General features: G+C 37.2%; 1 protein-coding gene across 1 annotated transcript in view; it reads left to right on the forward strand.

The window, feature by feature from the left end:
* The window catches only part of ROBO1 (roundabout guidance receptor 1), a 507,959-nt gene that overhangs the window by 442,196 nt on the left and 45,640 nt on the right, over nucleotides 1–20,123 (forward strand). Inside the window, exons 14-19 of the mRNA XM_047100460.1 lie at nucleotides 4,767–4,888; nucleotides 5,801–6,032; nucleotides 6,979–7,100; nucleotides 10,111–10,282; nucleotides 14,681–14,878; nucleotides 19,363–19,389. Of these exons, the coding sequence (XP_046956416.1) occupies nucleotides 4,767–4,888; nucleotides 5,801–6,032; nucleotides 6,979–7,100; nucleotides 10,111–10,282; nucleotides 14,681–14,878; nucleotides 19,363–19,389 (873 nt within the window). The remainder of the gene's footprint in view (nucleotides 1–4,766; nucleotides 4,889–5,800; nucleotides 6,033–6,978; nucleotides 7,101–10,110; nucleotides 10,283–14,680; nucleotides 14,879–19,362; nucleotides 19,390–20,123) is intronic.

Raw genomic sequence — 20,123 nt, forward strand, 5'->3', positions numbered from 1 at the left:
CTGACGCGGGGCTCGAACTCCCGGACCGCGAGATCGTGACCTGGCTGAAGTCGGACGTTTAACCGACTGCGCCACCCAGGCGCCCCTAAACTTGAATTTGTTCTTAATTCAGCTGTGCAGTCAACCTCCTATAAAGCATGGGGAAAAATAATTTAGGTCTGTGCATTGCCTGGCCTGTCTTTCATTGTCAATTATTTGAGCTGTGATATATTAAACTTTTAAATGATGTCATGTATATTTGGTCGAAGCTGGGTTAAAGAAACAGATAAAAGGAAAATGAATATGTAGAAGCTACTTCTAAAAAACATTTGAAATTAGAAATCTGCTTACTTGGGCCACATTCTAGATGTACTGCTTCTTTTCTATCTTTTATGAATAAAAATTGTGTTTAGCTTTCAGCAGGTTATCTCCTATCCACCACCATACTCCACTTGTTATTTTAAAGCTTTAAGAAGAGTAAAATTTACATGATGAATAAAAAGATGATTTGAATCAAGCTTTAACTTTTTAAAAGATATATTGTCCTCGTAATTAAAGTATGGTTCTCCTTATATTAAAAAAGAAAGATGATTCTAGATGGTAGTGATTAGAAATAGACAGTTATTTTTTCAACAGACAGAGGAATCGTGATGTCTCAATCTTGAGTTGTACCTTTTCAAAGGAAAAAATGTCACTTACTTAAAGTGGTAGAAACAAGTTGTGCACACAAAATTGCAAGACTTGAACTACTTTTTCCTGATTTTAGAGAGGGTCTGCCAACCATTTTGCATGTTTTGTCTTTTCTAATGAGTGTATAAGGAATCTCTGTTGAGGGACCTTTTGTTCCAGAATTTACGGAGAAAGCAAATGGAGTTGCAGAACATGCCCACATTTGTCTCTTGCTGTATGAGTCCAACACACCCAAATGCCTATATTTGCTCTGATGATTCACCTCATCAGGAACGCTAGGACTCTTGGATCTTGCCTTAATGCAGTTTGAGGTTTTCAATATTAGATACACATTTATAAAGAATGCAGACCCTTTGACAGCTGTAAAATGAATTTAAATTTCTGTCCCCAGTACACGGGTCTCTACCTAGGAGACTCCTCTAAGTGAAAGTTTTGACTGACTGCTACTCAACTACCTACTCCTGTGAATTGTCTTGTAATAAACGTCCTTATTTGTAAATGATGTGGCAATTAACGTTTAATCTGAAAATTAACTTAAGCCTTTTTACATTTTAACTGACTTAGTGGAGCAACGTAAGTGGGATGAACCCCTGTCGGTGGGAAGACTGGAGGTACAGTGAGGTAGGCATACGGTTTTGAAATCAGGAGTCTCTGTCTCATCTCCTGAACCTGTTAGCTCTGCAGCCCTGAGCCAGTTGGTTTGTCCTGAGCTTCAGCTTTCCTCACCTAAAACATGTGGCTAAAATCCGTACTCCACAGGTTTGGACAAGGATTCATCAGCTTATGAGCATCCAAGACTCAGATCTCGTTTCTGTTTTACGCCGTAGGAATTTGTTACTGGACTCGTGTTTCTTTCACTGTCTGGACTAAAAATAAAGGAAGTTGATAACCTTTGCAGATGCCATAACACTGAGAAAGACGAGATTGCAGAATGAGAGCATCAGAATTAAATACATCTCAACAGACTGAAGTGATGGGTCAGCACTGACAAGATTAAGATTAATGGAGCGAATTTAAAACTTAACATTTTAAAAGTTAGCTGTAGAAAGACAAACTGAGGACCCCAGGCCTAAAGGGGGAGTACATGTGTGTCAGGGTGGTAGGGGCAGACAGAGTTCAGTGTTTTGAAGCCCGTTAAAACACCTCTGACCAATTGAGTGTTGTATTTGCCAAAAGAACACACGTAGTCTTAGCTGGCATTAGCAGAACTACGTCTGGATCAAGTCATCTCCTCCCTTTACCCTGAACTGGTCAGATTATGAATGGAATGATGTGCTCCTCTTGAGCGCTACGTTTTCAGGTAGACTTTTAAGAGGAGGACAGTGAGGATACTTGGTGGGGCTGCCAAAACAAGTCCAAGGAGTAGACGTAACATTGCGGAAGGTTTCCTTGTCTAGTTCTTGGACTGCGTTTGAGATGCCCTGAAGCCCAGCTGAAGGTTAGGCTGCTATTGGTTGGAAATTGATTCCTAAGAGAACAGTCATAGTGTCTGTAGCCATTTCAGTAACATGGCTGCAAAAATATGTCTTCCCCAAAGAGGGATTCCTATGAAGGAGTTGGGTCGCAGTTAAAGGTACAAGGCCTAGTTTCCAGTTCGGGACTCAGGTAGACCCGTTTCACAGCCGGGCTTAGAGCCTTGTCACACAGCTATCGAGATGTCTCTTCCCCAAAACAGGATTTGATGCTGCAAGGAAGATGCCGTGAGTCGCGGGCGAGTAGTGGGTGTGTGGGCCGTTGCTGGCATGCTGGGCTTGCCGCTCCTGTAACCACTGTGCTTCGTCCATGTGTCCTGTTTGCATAGTATTCTGAGCCCTATCTTTGAAGAATAGGTCCAGCGACACAGCATGTACAGCATGGGTATGGTATAGATAATAAGAACTCAGTCATTGTAAACAATGAAGCGGGGCCTGGGTCGTCTCTCTTCAGAGACTGTGTATAAATTCCAACACTTGGGAAGCAACTGGATAGAATTACAATCTAAAATTTCCTCCCAGTTTAGTTCTGAATGTTCGGAAGGACCTTTTACATTATAATCCTTTTCTTTTTTTTCCCAAGAGGAGAAAGAGGACAAGCAAGAACAGTAACAGGATCAATTCAAAAACACCTGAGGATAGAAGCTCACATATGAGAGGACGTGTTTAGAAGCTGACATAATGATGTATTTTTCATAAAGTAATTCCCTTTAACTCACCCAATGTTTGTTAAACACATTCTGTATGTATGGCTCCGTGCTAGGCGTTCTGGGTTCACACAGATTAACCCAATACCTGCCTTCAAGACGCGGACTTCATATGACTTAACGAAATTCAGTTCTCCTAGCCATCCTCAGATGTCGCCACCATCGGTAGTGCCATTTAACATGTGAGAAAACAGAAAAATAGTGAAATGGCTGATCTGTTGCTGAGTTGGGGTGCAAACCCAAGTCTGTCTTATTCCCAGGACTTCACTCTTACCCTAGAGATAGAAGGTAGTTGAAGTCATGGGAGCAATAGAAACCCAAAGGGAAGAGAGAGGTCCTGAGATGGAAGGGTGACAGACAAGTGCTTTTCATCTGAACGTTGTGATAATCAGTTGCCTGAGGGCCAGTGTTATCCAAAGATATTTGTAAGTGATGATAAAGTATGAGAAGCCAATATTCATTGTTTTTCTCATCTTGCTTCTTTATAAGCTTAATTGATAGGCCCAATATATGTACAGTCAAGAGTATTGTATCTAAGAGTGTGAAATAGCACTCTCGATCTGTCTTCTGTTCGCTTGCCTTCCATGGAGTCCATCAGACCTTGGCAACCTCATTTTTTTGTCATTTCAAGGTTTAATTTAAATTCTAGTTAGTTAACATACAGTGTAATACTGGACAGCCTCATTCTTAATATACATATCTTTTCCTTCTTGTTGAGAGTAAGCTCTTTAAAGACTGAAACTAAAATTTGGAAAACTAAAATTATCATTTCTGTTGTTTATGGGATAGTCAATATTCTGGAATGTATATGCCAACATATAATACTATGAGAAAAAGAATTCTGGCCACAAAAAATTATTTATTTTCTTTCCTGCTTCACCCTGTATTCCCTTTTATTATTATAATCAGAGCAAAATATATGTATTTGGAAAATCTTTTGAGAAATGGGCAATTTTTACTGAGTAGAGACTTTAGTAACTTGAACAAAGCCCCTCCTTTTTGGGGAAAAATAAAGTGCAACATAAATGAACACTTGTAGTAGTTTAATTCTTACTTTGTTTGAGGTCTCCTTTCTTAAATTTTGGTGTTCTTGAGATTGAGAACTTTTTATTAAACCTTCTGTACAGTGATACAATAAGTGAACCAAAGCAAACCATCAGTTAAATAGATGTTAAGTGCTCTTTCCTCATCAGATTTATTTTGTTCTTTTCTTCTTCTTCTTCTTCTTCTTCTTCTTCTTCTTCTTCTCTATTCTCTCTTCTCTACTCTACTCTACTCTACTCTACTCTACTCTACTGTATTTCATTTTATTCCATTCCATTCCACTGGTGGCTTCTCTATCCGCCATTGTAGGTACTAATAACTTACCATGTATCTTTTTGGGGAGGATATCTAAATTCATCGTATAAGATGTGAGGTGTCTATTTTCTTTCTGTGCCTGCTTTATACTTCCACATTTCCATTCTTTTCATTTCTCATCCACTCTTGCAATTTCTGGATCCTTTCTTGCATACACAAGATTACTGTAGAATTTTGTAACAAATTCAGAGGGATTGCACCAACTCTCATGCTTGGCAAGAAAGCCATCATTACATGGTAGGAGGCGCCCTCAGATGCTGCTTTGTGTCATAGTTATTTTTGCTTCCTGCTCTTTCTTGCTTTCTACTTGTCCTCTGCTGTTCTCCCTCTCTCTCTCTCTCTCTCTCCCTCCCTCCCTCCCTCCCTCCCTCCCATCGTCTACTTGCTAATGAAAACGTCAAGCTGTTCCTATTTTCTTCTGTATAACGGGTTAACTTCACAGTTGGAATGATTCTTCTTTTCTGAGAGTTGCCATGCATGAAAGGATTGTTTCACTATGTTTTCATTCAGGTCAGTTACATTGTGGAGGATGTAACACAATCTTCTTGGATTGTTGCAGATGTTCCCCCAACAAGTCAGGGAGTAGATCACAAGCAGGTCCAGAGAGAATTGGGAAATGTTGTACTGCACCTGCACAACCCCACCATCCTTTCTTCCTCTTCAATCGAAGTACACTGGACAGTGAGTCATTGTTGCAATATTTGATTTCAGTTTTAATAAGATGACTCCTGGGGGATCATTATACGAAAAAAATGTATTTATGGAACAGATTGCTTATAACTATATATATATATATATATATATATAGTTATATATATATATAGTTATAGTTATATGTAGTTTTATATATATAGTTATATATAGTTATATATAGTTACATGTGTATAGTTTTATATATATAGTTACATATATAGTTATATATATATATAGTTACATATATATAGTTATATATATAGTTATATATATAGTTACATATATACACACACACACACACACACACACACACACACAAACACATATAGTTGACTACTTTTCCACCAATGACAACTTTATAATGTAAGTATTGTTTATTATAGTAGCTGTGCACTGGCTTTAAACAAAAAAAAAGTTTCATGTTGTATTTTCTATTATACTGTAATAGTAAACTTTATCATTCTCAAAGAAAAGAAACACAGAATATTAATTATAAATATATAACTTGTGATAGGATCATTACCACATAATTTTTTTAAACTTAGAAATATTTCTAGGTAGTATTAAGTAAATGTTTGAAATTAGAAAGTGGTGAAACACATTTTCTCATCCTTTTGGTCCTGACATATCTCTAGATGTCTATCACAGAACTGTCGTGATGCCTAACATTTCTGCACAAACCATAGAAATTAATATCTAATATTAATATATTAAGCTGAAAAGTGAATACATTATAAATGATAGTGATTCATTTTTAGTATTCTATCTTATATAAACTAGAAAACTATAAAGTGAAGCCAGATAGAATTTTTTGCATTTTGTCACATTTAATTTTCATAATTTTTAAATAAACCAATAAAAAGATATAAATGGTTACATTTTTATTTGTCCTTTTAATAGGTGGACCAACAATCTCAGTATATTCAAGGATATAAAATTCTTTATCGGCCATCAGGAGCCAACCATGGTGAATCGGAGTGGTTAGTTTTTGAAGTGAGGACCCCAACCAAAAATAGCGTGGTTATCCCTGATCTCAAAAAGGGAGTCAACTATGAAATTAAGGCTCGTCCTTTTTTTAATGAATTTCAAGGAGCAGATAGTGAAATTAAGTTTGCAAAGACCTTAGAAGAAGGCAAGTATGAAATGTGTGATTACTGTGCTCTGCAATATATTTGTTAGGTTTTTATTAACTTAATTGAAGAAATGTTAATGTTACTACTGACACTAATTATTAACTGTCTTGATATTGAACATTATATTTTGCTAATAGAATTTGTTCAGTTAGAGCTTCTGAAGACCAAAATTCCATAACATATGACTTGCTTTAATAGTGGCCTCTGTAAAAATGTGCAAATGTGAACTGAACTGTGTGTTACTTAATGGCATATATAGGACACACTCAATTGTTCAGAACTAAAACTCACATTTAAAGATAAACTTGTTCTCAATGTGCTTGACTTTCCATTAATTACTTTCCATTCACTGATTGAATGTTACTTTGAGTAATGATTTATAAATAAGGTGAGCATTGACTTGGTTTTCCCAGGACTTTCTGGGGTTAGCATTTTATGCTTATGCCTCATGTCTATGGAAACCGCTCAGCTTTAGAAAAACCACTATGATGGGCTACTCTATAACTGGAATTTTAAACCCTTATTTACAGAAAGGTTAAATGTCACAAACATATTCTTTAATAAAACCAGAATTTTCTGTAAAATGTGTTTATTACTTTGATTACATACATGATAAGGATATAGTTAATGTCATGGGTGATTAATGTATACCTTTATACTTTGGAACGTTTGTAGGGAGAACATGAGACTAAGGTTATAGGGTAGGAGAAGCAAGAATTTTCCTGGCATATTTTGTGGAGATAATCTATGTAACTTTGGTTATGGAAAATTCTCAATAGCTATATTGAGGAGACACTTAAATCATTTGGGACGATTCAGACTTGGATGAGACATATGCATATATTGACATAGATTTTATATAGTTACTACTTGACTTTAAATGTTGTTTCTGCTGCCAGTGTTCTCTAATATATTCATAACCTACTTTTTAAAATAATTTAATAGCACCCAGTGCCCCACCCCAAAGTGTAACTGTGTCAAAGAATGATGGAAATGGAACTGCAATTCTTGTTAGTTGGCAGGCGCCTCCAGAAGACACTCAAAACGGAATGGTCCAAGAGTATAAGGTAATACATATATAGTAATTTACGGATGGACACCCTTCTCCCCCTACCAAAAAAAAAAAAAAAAAAAAAACCCACAAAAAACACACACACAGAAAAAGCTTGTTTAAATTGTGGATATTTGGCGCCATCTGCTGGTCAATGGAGCAACATGTAAAATTATTTGAAAAATACTTTCCTGTTCAGTAATTGTGGAATAATTCTTTCTTCAGCCATTTGAAGAAACAGTTAATTTAAAAGAAGTAATCTATATGGTCACAAAATCTATAGGTCCATGTAATTTCACACAAACAGCAAGTATGAATGCTAATAAAAAAGTAATTTTTTTTTACCTTAAAAAAATACCTTGAATATATTTTGCAGGATTTGGTTGCCCCGTGAATTACCTATGAGTCAAATTCTATTAAACATGGTTTGCTTTATGTTTTTTTCAACATATTTGAAATTTTCGAACTTTGGAGCTAAGTTGGAAAACTTATTTTAGGGTGCACAAAATTTTTTTTCTATAAACTGTGTTTTAGTTTTAAAGGAAAATGTCCTGTCTCAGAGGAGATTCAGTTATAAATTTATGTATGTTTAAATGAATTTTAAAAATATAAGATGTCAAGTGGCTTAATCTAATATTCTGACAGTTATTTTTACCTGTGAAGTCATTGGCTTTAATCATTAAATTTAAGAGTCTTACATAGATTTTGAGCAAATATTTTCAAGCATGACAAGGTACAATAAAAACTAATTTAGGGTCATGAGATGTAGCCTATCAATGAATCTATATTATAGGAAAGGCTTAATGATCCATGATAAATGAAGAAGTGATTGATTGAATCAGGGGAATCTCAATAGAAAATAGCTTTCACAGGTCTTTTTTTCCAACATATGTGTAAACATACTGCATACTAGAAGAATTTTAACTGCAAAACATGTATTTCTGTAGATCCTGCTTTGTATTCCCGTGATACCTGAGTATTTTTCTAGTTACTATCTAAACTGTGATACGAGTTTATCTCACATATGTGAATATTTTAGTTTGTGTCCATTGATAGGAAAATGATGTTAAAAAGGTGAACACATTTATCTTCTACAGGCAATTGCATACTAACATCAGAATCACTTGTGGACTCATTTTCCAAGTATAGGTACCTGACCACCATTCTGAGAGATTCTGATTCAGTAGGTCTGATAGGGCACTTGCATATGTATTTTGGTAGATCTTTCCAAGGTGATTCTAATGTGCACACTTGTTAAGACCCAAATAAAGACCATCAGTGTTCTTTTGAGTAGCAAATTGGTTTGTAAAACAACTAGATATACTGAGCTTAATTTAGGTCTATTATTTTCTTAAAATGATTTTTAAAAACAAACTGAAAACCTCTTTGTGAAATTTGCATATATTTTTAAAGGGTGACATTTTATAGTATTTAAAATAGTGCTGTGAATGCCCCTCAAATGTTCTAATATATTTCAAATTAGATCTTCTAGTGTAATTGAGTCATTAAAAGGTACTAGTCTCTAAGATGTAAGTGTTTTCTCATGAATATCAAGGTTATCTCAATACTGGGGAGTGACAGGATGCTATGGTTCAGTCCAGAAAAATGAACTGTTATAGAGATTATTAAGGATTTAAAATGAGGTGATGTCTCAGCTCTCAAGTAAAATTGTGTAATGTAGGCATTTTCCCCTAAGAGCCAAAGCTCATTTCTCTCCAGAAGAAATGCAAAAGGGTGGATTTCACTTAACTTCATGGTCAATTTAAAATAATAAAATGCCTTTGAAAACCTGATTGACTGGTACAAAATCAGTTTGTGGCTTTGGTTCAGCTGTGTAATGTAATTGGGGGAGGAAAAAATCACAAAGGACTCTTTATTTCCAAATGGTCAGATCCTGGTATAGAGTCTGACCATTTGTTGGTGTTATGCATTGAAACGATATTAAAATAATGTTAACCTCCAAAGAAAAAAATAAATGGTGGTTGCCTACATGATAGGAGACACTGGTACTCTTTCTTGGGTTTATTTTAAATCCCATTCCGTATTACAGTTTAGACAATAGGCTACTTGAAACTAATCCTACATCTTGCTCGAGGACATCATAAAGAATAGAGAGTGTGTTTTACTACTCCATGGACCATTTTCTTATGGCAACTGAGTCCAAATGCTGTCATGCACCATATCCTACTTCTTGAACATTGCTGAGGGTCACTCTGATTAAATAATCCTTTAGTGAAATTTAAATTAAGGATTACTGTGTAGTTCAGATATCTTAATTTCCTTAAAATAATTTCCCATCACAAATATCCTTATCAAAGTTATTGAGCTATACACTAATTTTCTTATTGGAAGAATATTTTTCTTTCAAATATGTGTTGTTATTTTTCATTATCTCATATATGTTATCAAAGACTCACACACCACAGGCTGAGTAGACTCCTAGGAAGACCTTTCTCCTTGTATCCAGTTTTATTTATTTACTTTTCACTAAACTCTATAACTCTACACCGAACATGGGGCTCAAACTTGGGACCCAGAAACCAAGAGTCACATGCTGTAGTAATTGAGTCAACCAGGTACCCCTGTCCAGTTTTGTTATAAATAGCCATATTTATACAAAGGTACTTTAGATTAAGTTATTGATCTTTATCTGGACATACACAGCTTTTTGCAAAGCCTTTTTGGCAAATAATTTCTAGGTGTTTAAAAAGAAAAAAACACCCTGTTGATTTGGACTGATAATAAGAACCTGTGTCTTTGAGCAAAAATGTGTAGACTTTCCCATTATAATCCTTTCAAAGTATATGAGACAATTTAGAGAGGTTTTGAAGGTACTGCTAACCTGAGGTTTGACGGGAAGAGGCCTCTCAGAACTAGATCCTAGGGAAAAATGACTTTTGCAGCATCCTGTATTAGGTTCATGATGAGTCTGAACTTGGTCTAGGTCTAAAACTGAAATGCTATGCTGATCTTTGTGTTCACTTAAATAGTTTACCAGCTTAACATTCCTTGTTCTCTTCTTAAAGGTTTGGTGTCTGGGCAATGAAACTAGATATCATATAAACAAGACAGTAGATGGTTCCACCTTTTCTGTGGTCATCCCTTCTCTGGTTCCTGGGATCCGGTACAGCATAGAGGTGGCAGCCAGCACTGGGGCCGGGGCCGGGGTGAAGAGCGAGCCACAGTTCATCCAGTTAGGTGAGTGCCAGTACAGATCCGCTTTGACAGTCTGTCGCTGTATCCATTGTCCTCCCTTTGTTTTTTGTTGGTTGGTTGGTTTGTTGGAAATAGAGCTGCAACAATATATTTCATAAATGCAGAAAAATATATACAAGTATATAATTATGTAAATATAGAATAGACCATATAATATTATGATTACATAAATGTATATAATATATATCACAACTAAACTTAAACTTAGTCGAGCACACATTTTAAATTATGTTTCAAGCAAAGGCTGTCAGCACTCATTGTCATCCTAATTCTATCCTTTTCTTTTCTTTTTTGGTCTATTCAACAAATACTATTAATTGAGAACCAAGGATACCTCAGTGGGTAAGACAGTCTGAACATTCATGGAATTTATAGTGATTTGGATGAAAATAAATTCCCATGAAAAAGTTACACTAGGTATTAGAAGTTTAAGCAATATGCAACTTACATTTACCATTTTGGTGTCTGTTGTTTTTTTTTTTTTTTAAGTTGTTATTTATATTGAGAGAGAGAGATAGGAGAGAGTGGGGAAGAGGCAGAGAGAGGGAGAGAAAGAGCCTGTTAGGGAACAGGCTCCACACTGTCAGTGCAGAGCCTGATGAGGGGCAGGATCCCACAAACTATGAGATCAAGAGCCAAATGCCCAGCCAAGCCAGTCTGGGCTCAAGCCACCCAGGCACCCCGTTTTTGGTGTCTATTTAAAATTTTAATTGCTTTTTATAACAAAAGAGAGATTCAAAAGTCAAAGAGAATGGGAATATGGTTATATGCTAATTACTTAGTTAAATACAATATGTGCTTCAAAAGTGGTTAGATGAATTAAAAGAAAAAAGGAAAACTTAACAGAGAAGCATTGTAACAACTCTCCTGTAGTCAATGTCGCATGAATACAAAATACAAATTAGTAAATGGTTACTAGAAAAAATGTAAAGCAAATAATAACAAAACAGCAACAAATACAACTATAAATGGAAAGGGAAAAGAAAAGTGTCAATATTAAGAGGCTACATTTAAATTACAAAAGATGCTGAGAGCCCAGTCAACATTGTGTCTGTTCATTTCAGATCCCAAGTTAAGCATTAATAAGATTTTATGTCCGTTTCTAAATTATGGAAAAGGATCAGATATATGCATTTTTTATACTTCACAGATAAGTGCATAGTATTTTTGCATTTGGATGATAATTGATGACATTCAAGACATTATTTCAAAACAAAATTAAGAAACATTTGGCTTTGAATAAACTGTGTTGTATAAGCTTTACATTCAATTTGGAAACTGCTATCATTGTTCCTTGTTAAGACAATGCTATCTTCTCTAGTAGATGTCCTTGCCGAACTTCTGTGGTATAACACAATAAAGTCCACCTGAAGTGCAGTAATTGTGGGGTAGGACCCTGTTCCATGTAGACATGGAGGGTCACGGGCTGATGAGGCTTAGCTTTATTTAACGTGGAGCTTCCAAGGTTGACCCAAGGCCAGCAGAAAGAAAAAGAAACACATAGTGTAGGGGAAGATTTAATGGTGCAGATCTAGAAATAGTGCATGCCTCCTGCCCAGGACTCAAGTCACGTGATTCCAAATAGATGAATGGGGACACCACAAAATGAAGTCACTGGTGAGGGAGCTACCTCCCAAAAACTCTATGCTATGGCAATAACATTCCAACCTTCAGAGGGGAGCTTGCTCCATCCGCCAGAGCCATGGACCAGAATTCGAGTTGGGAATTATCTTTTTAAACAGTGATTACGTGTGCAACCTTTAGGTGGAAATAGTTTCATGATTTATTTCAGGATCATCTATTACAAAATTCCAAGTAATACAGGAAACTAAGAGAATTACTTGATACAATTTTCGGTGAGATAAGGGAAAAACAGTCTCAGTATAGACCTTTTACTCACTTGCCCACTTTTATGAAGTGTCAGTACTAACTTATTAAAATTGATATTATAAGTTACACTGTGATGACCTTATACATTGTTGATGTCACTTACCTACTTTTGTAACATGTGATTTTAGTCCTGTGTTTTCAGAGCTGAATTGGGAAAGGGCCATGTGTAATTTTATTTATTTAAGATTTAAATCAAGGGATTTGAGGGTCAAATTGGTTTTCTTGAAATTATAAATGTGTTCCAGTTTTCCATATCTTAATATAGCCTCAGCTGCAGTGAGACAAAGACTGAGATACAGAGTGGCCGTTTTAATTCATTAGTCACACCACACTTTATTCTCTTAAGCCCATCTGGTCGCTTGCATGGAACCTCTCTTAGCTGTCTCCATAAAATCTGAAGCTACCCAACTTAACCTTGCACAAATAGCCATGAAATCTATAAACTTACTAGATACAAAAAGTGTATCAGGAAAAAAAAAAAAAAGAATAGGTCTGCTTGGTGAACTCGCAGAGGATGAAGTGCTTTTACGATAACTGTAAATAAAAGAGCCTGGAACATGAAATGAAACATTCAGTCAACAAACTGTTGAAAGCAGGTAACTGAGAGAATTTATAAAAATAGGCTTTTCCGGCTTGACCCTCCACAGAATAAAATCTGGGATTCTGTTCAAAAAAAAGGTAAAAAAAAAAATAAACACCACACACACACACACACACACACACACCTGTGAGTAGCAATGTAGCTACCATTTTACATAGAAAGGGGTGGCACTTTCACAAGACTGTTTCCTTAGCCACCGAATGCTGCTTATTTGTCTAACCAATGTCTTATTGGGACATAATATCATCTACTAAGAAAAAAATCATCTGTAGTTTTTTTTTTTTTTTTTTGAGAAATGTTATTCCTAGATAATAAGCTATCGTAGTTATTTTTCTGAAAAAAAAAGGGGGGGTGGAATTTTGGACTAGAACAAATGTTTCTATTTTATTTATTTTTTTTAACGTTTATTTATTTTTGAGACAGGGTGAGACAGAGCATGAACAGGGGAGGGTCAGAGAGAGGGAGACACACAATCCGAAGCAGGCTCCAGGCTCTGAGCTGTCAGCACAGAGCCCGACGCGGGGCTAGTACTCACGGACCGCGAGATCATGACCTGAGCCGAAGTCGGCCGCTCAACTGACTGAGCCACCCAGGCGCCCCAAAATGTTTCTATTTTAAAACAGGTTCATTACCAGAACATTTTCAGACTGTAAGAAAGCACCAGCCCTGATGAAATGGACAAACCCTTCTTGTTTCACCAGATGTTGTGGGGGAGGAACATTAAGACTACAGACACTGGTGGGAATTCTGCCCACTGGGCCACCTTGGTGTTGCATCAAGTCAGAGCCCATGAAGTAGGGTATGGCTCTGATGACAGCACAGCACTTCCAGTTCTCCATAGACTCTGCTAACTGCTCTGTGTGACTTGATGGAATGGTGGGCTTAGACAATGAATCGTGGTGGGTTTAAACATGAATGCAAAAATAAGTACATTTGAATAGCCATCAATCCCATCAATTTCAAATTCTTGAATTGAGATAACAAAACACAAACCTTCTTGACTTGATAACACTTGTAGTTCTTGTCCATATTTAATGTTCTTATATCTGTTGTTGATCACGGCTATTATTTTAAAAAGAAAGATGACTTGAAAAAAAAAAAAAACTGTGGGACACCTGGTTCGTTCATTCAGTAGACCATCCGACTCTTGATCTCGGGGTTGTGAGGTCAAGCCCCATGTTGGGTATAGAGATTACTTTTAAAAAATAGGAATATTATTCATAGTTATTTCAGTGGTAAGATTATCTTAATTTTTCTTTGGTCTTATATTAAACTAAATTTTATAGACCCTTTGAACATAGGCCCAAATAATGTGTTTATAACACATTTTAGAGTCTTAAAATTAATAGCCTATACAATTGGAGTATAGGGATAAAGAAAGTATACACTGTTTTTTTCAATATAGACCTTAAGAAGAGGAAATAACCTTTTATTTGTTAATATTTTAAAACCTATAGAAGTCTGAGACAGTTTATATCTTTTTTGTACAACTTATTTGATACTCCTTATTTATATACTATTGTTGACATATTTCACTTTTTAGATTTATAGTTTCGTATTTATCTCAGCACTAACCTGTGAAAGTTCATCTAAGCAATAAGCTGCAGAGTTTTCTGGAGTGAAAAATAGAAATTGTGCGCCATTGTCTTTGTTTTTAAATATAGTCCATAAAATTACCCTATCATATGTGTTTTGTATGAAGATAAGGTGAATATAATTTTGCTGACAATCTCCTGGACTATTTTAATTAACAGAGGTGGATGTCACAGAATAAAAGACAGAAATTACTGTTCAAAAACTGACAAAGTAACGATAGCCACCTTAGATAAGTATGCATTCATTGTCTCATCGACTTTTAAGCCCACATTAATCCAAAGATGGCATTTCAGATTCTCATGGAAACCCTGTGTCGCCTGAAGACCAGGTCAGCCTTGCTCAGCAGATCTCCGATGTGGTGAAGCAGCCAGCGTTCATTGCCGGAATCGGGGCAGCCTGCTGGATCATCCTCATGGTGTTTAGCATCTGGCTTTATCGACACCGCAAGAAGAGAAATGGGCTGACTAGTACTTACGCGGGTATCAGAAAAGGTACTACCTTTCCTAAGTTTTCCATTTTGTAATATGTTTGTGTAACTCCTGATTTTAATCTGTGACCCCAGAATATTCATGACTATATATCTCCTGTCGTAAATTATTTTCATATAGAAAGGTTTTCAAAAGTGCTTTTATTGTATTGTCATCTCCACCCGTTGACTCCTCTTGATTAGCAGCACTTCCAACCAGGGTTTATCCGTTTCAGGCTCAATTCCTTTAAAATAGATTTCACCAAGGTAGGTCCACCCTTGTTTGTTACACCGTCTCCTGTGCTTTGGGGGAGTTACTCCATGGTTTTACGTTCTTGAAGAAATGTTGTAGCCTCGTTGTCCCAGGAATTATAAATACAAGCTCTGCACTGAGCTTAAACGGAGTGCTGTTGTTTTTGTGAAGCTGAAGAGATTATTTGTAAACTAATTATTTTATGATTCTTTCTGATGGTCTATCAGATAGTTATTTCTTACTGAACATAGAATGCCCAGCTAAATGATGTGCCTCCATTTGCAGAGAGGAGTGTTTATTTTATTTTTTTTATTGCTGTATTTAAAGTTGCGGAGTTGAATATCGATATGCCGTTAATTAGCGGTGGGGATTTTGTTACAAATGTGTTGATAGTTTTAGAAGAAAGAGTTTACCTGGCTGCTGTTAGTTACAATTGTATGGATGAACTGAGTACACCAAGAATTTTCAGACACCTTCGCCATACATGCCTTTGAAGTCTGTACATTGGTGATTTGTATTTTTTATTCTTTGATAAGATTTGTGAACGTTCTCAGGCAAATAATCCTCCCTGCCCCCACCTTCCGAATAAATATATTAATCAATTCTGGGCCTCTGATATGGGCTATAGGTAGTGTGAGTGAAGGTTCTGGCTATCTGGGGAGAGGCCCAATTTATGTCTTTAGTCCAACTAAATTATTTATACTGCTCCTTTTTTGCTCTCAAAACTGTCCTGGTTTATATGACACATTACACATTCACCCTAGTCATAGGGCTTCTATGCAAATCTAAGACAACACTTTTGCTTTGCTGCAAATTTAAAGGGAATTACCGATAAACACATCCCCTCCCCCCACCATCACCACCCTCTAGAAAACCGTCAACAGAATTTTTGAAGGGAACATTTCCTAAGTGTCTTGGCTAAGCCCTTTCTCTAATCAGTTATAGGCAAAGTCAGAATTTGTGGTGCTAGCTAGAACTTTTCTCAATGAGAAGTTCTCTTGACGGTCCCTGTACACTTATAAAACAGCCTGGAGAAGCAGTCTAAAATATTAGTGCTCTCAGTCACAAGGGATCTTGGCAAGAAAGAGTGCACACAACTTCATCACCGTGCTGCAAAAATAAATTAATGTGCTTCCTGCCTGTGGGTGTGCAGCATTCTATGTAGGTACACTTGCAGCATTACCATCCTTAAAAATGTTTTTTTTTTCAGATATGTATTCTGTCTAGAGATGAAGCAAAATGTCAGTATCCCTGCCTGTGAAATGGAAAATGAGGGCTTGGAGGTTACTGCAAAGGGAGCTGGCGCTCATTATGTATACAAAGCAGGACAATGTCCCTCACATGTGTCACCATATAAAACCTTTGACTAAATGGCAATGCCGAGAAGGGGCTTGCGGGTGTCCCTGTGTCGTGGGGCAGGGAAGGGGCAGGGGTGTTGGGAGCTGTGTTTTGAAATCCAGCTTGAAGAGGATAAGTGATTTAATTAACGCACAGATGAGGACTCTCTTGAATTCTCCGGGAATCTTGTACTTCTTAGTGCCATAAGGTGCTGTAGCTGTACAGTCATAACAATTGAATGCTCTGTATTGTCTTGAAATCTAAATATGTGACATGAAACCCACTTCCTCTCTGAAATTTCTCTTCTTCCACTAATGTACTTTAAGCATGCTGGCAGATGCCTATGTGCTCTTTGTGCAAAACCTATTAAACTAATATCATTGTCCTTTTAACTAGCTTGTGTTAAAGCAGAAATCATAGAACATAATTACAAATGTAATTGGTGAGCATTCGATTCAGCTTTCCCATTTTGCCTTGTTGGCACTTTTTCATAATTCTGTTTCCATGCAATTCAAAAAAAAAAAAAAGTGCATCCTGAAACCTTAAATTGTCTCTGCCAAAACAATGCCAGTGATTAAAAGAAAAAACGAGATGAAGCATTTCAAAGAAATAGACATGAAAGAACCTATTGCCCTATAAGCCATCAAGCCAGAGTGTGACTTTGGGTGACAGTGAGCATTTTTAAATACCCCCCGCCCCCATTTATCTGTAGATAAACCCTATGCTGGAACATGCCATGTCCCTTTTCCACATGCATTCACACGGTGCACCAGCATCACTGGGTAAAAAGAGATTATTGTATTATCAGAGGCTTTGAAAATTAAGTTGTTTTTTGGGGTACAAGCTGTAAAAATTTCACTTAGATGGACTTCTTTTCATCTCTCCTTCAGTTCCTTTAACTGGGTTGGCAGTTAGCTAAGAGTACAGACAAGGACCTTTCATATTGTCCCTATGTCCTTATGACTGCAAATTAATGCTCAGGCACTTGAATAGCTTCACTTTCCAATGTACCTTTTATTATTATTATTATTATTATTATTTATGAAGACTTGTTACTATGACTCTGAATTTTTGATTGTAGCTAAATTACATTGACTCTCTGAAAAGACCTAACTGAAAGAAAACACAGCCCAGGAGACCGTGGCTGTGCTCCAAACGAAGGCCAGTGTGTAAATTGGGTACACGGCATTGAGGGTTTCGTTTTTGTTCCTTCTAGTGTGCTCAGAGATAAAACGGTTTGGTGAAAAGTGACAATTGTGCGGCATGCCCCAGCGTTAACAGTTAGCAGCCCCAAAGGCTCTAATCCCAAAGTAAATTTCTGGGAGACATTCATATGTGAAGTGGAAAATACATTTTTTGGCAACTTAATGATCCACGATAAGGAATCGATATTCTAGTTTGTGTGAATTAAGGATTTCTCAGGCACAAACTTTAGTCTTCAAGAAAGCAGCGTAGGTTCCCTTGCTGTCTTTGCCAGGTCAGTGTTTACTTTCGATTAATGCGAAGAGCTTGGGAAATGAGTCAGCCCCCTCCCTCCAGGAAATGACATGGAAACACTAGTGGTGTTATCCAACACCCAGCATTTGGGAGGAGGTGGGAAAAGTGGGGGAGGCAAGGCTGCCACTTTTGAGGTCTGCAGTTGAACTTCAGGCATTATTGACGAGATGAAGATTTATAACTGCAGAGAGAGCGAAGGCTTTCAGTGGGGTGTTATTGTTGTGTTGTTAGCTTCTGGGGTGACGTTTAAAAACTGCTCAGCCTACTCGGAGAAGGCTTCTACATGTGAACTAGAATAGAGAAATTAAAGTTTAAAACTCCCCATTTTTTCCCATTCACAAATTTCCACAATGATAAAAACATAGTATTACACTGTTTACGTGATAAGGTGTCAGGCATTTCTTGGCAGTTCAGTTTTATGGTTCTCTTTGTTTCAGTTTGCTCTTGCCTTCTTTCTTCCCTCTCTTCCTCATTTCTTTCTCTTTGTTCCTTCTTTCTCTTCCTTCCCTTTTCCTTCCTTCCCTCCCTCCTCCCTCCTTCCTTCCTTTCCTCTCCCCTCCTTCCTTCCTTCCCTCCCTCCCTCCCTCTCTCCTTCCTCCCATCCCTCCCTCCCTCCCTCCCTCCTTCCTTCCTTTCCTCCCTCTCTCCTTCCATCCCTCCCTCCCTCCTTCCTTCCTTTCCTCCCTCCCTCTTTCCATCCCTCCCTCCCTCCCTCTCTCCTTCCTTCCTTCCTTCCCTCCCTCTCTCTCTCCCTCCCTCCTTCTGTCCCTCTTTGCTTCTTTTCCTCCCTCCCTCCCTCCCTTCCTTCCCTCTCTCCCTCCCTCCCTCCCTCCTTCTGTCCTTCCTTCCTTCCTTCCTTCCTTCCCTCCCTTCATTTCCTTCCTTCCTTCCTTCCTTCCTTCCTTCCTTCCTTCCTTCCCTCCCTCCCTCCCCTCCCTCCCTCCCTTCCTCTCTCTGTCTCTCTCCTTCTCTTAATAATGAATACCTAAGTCCACCTATTAGTTCACTTTAATAAGCATTTACTTTCAGATTTCTAGATAAGGTTCAATCAAGACCCTGATAATACTTGTTTGAGAATCCATCAACCAATGTTTAGAAATGATTAATAGTAGAGGATTCCTGTTTGTACTAAAGCCGGGAGCTAAATCCTTGTCACTAAATGCAGGGTCATTCACAGGCTAACCCAGCACGACTCCCCGCTGTACTAGAATGCCAGACGCTTCAAAATGGTACCTGTAGAGACAAGCCTCTTCTTTGAACCTCAGATTTGGTTTTATCCATTTATCAGAGCGTCAGAACTGCTGGCTTAGTTATTTACATTTGTTTTATGTTCAGCTGTCTGCTTGATTTATACTAATGTGATGTGTTCCCTTTCTCTCTTCAGCTTAATAACTGGTTTATATTTTGTTTTGATTTTTCAGTCCCGTCTTTTACCTTCACACCAACAGGTACATATTTGCACTTAGCCTCCTCCTCTCCTTTGTTGGTTTGGCATGTGTTGTACTATTGTGTTTCTGTTTTTATTTCATTTTCTGCAGTTAGTTGGGGGAAAGGACTTAAAATGGAATACGGTCCTTCATTTACTCATGTCAGGCATGCATTTGAAGTAGAAATGATTGGTGTTGCCTTTCATCCGTTTAATACAGTTATTTATTCATGATTCCACATCGCATCCTAGCCTTGTTTGCACGTGTTTCATTAGATAGACACTCTGTTTCTACCCTCAGCATGATTTAACATGCTAATGATCTTATTGATTATTTCATACTTGGCAGTGCATTTTTTTACCCTTAACTTAAGCCTTTATGTTTTCCAACAAAAATTTCTCTCCCTTGCAATTCTCTGTCCACAGAATCAACATTTTTAAAGGGAGTCAAAATACCCAGCACATGTGAAAGATAAAACTTTTTATTTTCCTGAAGTCAGAATCCTAATATTTTGTTCTATTCAATTTCTTTCAAAGTGGGTCCTCTTCTTTCACATCACCTTTTAGTAAAAGATGTACCTGTAGTCTTGCCTCCTCGGTTTTAATCCATTTAAAGTAATCACTGGAAGCAGTTATCTCTCTTTAACACACTCCCCGTTTGGAGTTCTTCTAAGTAGCAGAATTTGGCAGCTTTTAGAAACATGTTTCTTCTTAGAAAATGTGTCTGTATTTACAGAAAAGCTAATCTTCTTAACC

Source organism: Lynx rufus, unplaced genomic scaffold, assembly GCF_022079265.1.
Source record: "Lynx rufus isolate CCGP_SWC_20201006 ecotype Redwood Valley unplaced genomic scaffold, mLynRuf1.p SCAF_5, whole genome shotgun sequence".
NCBI lineage: Eukaryota > Metazoa > Chordata > Mammalia > Carnivora > Felidae > Lynx > Lynx rufus.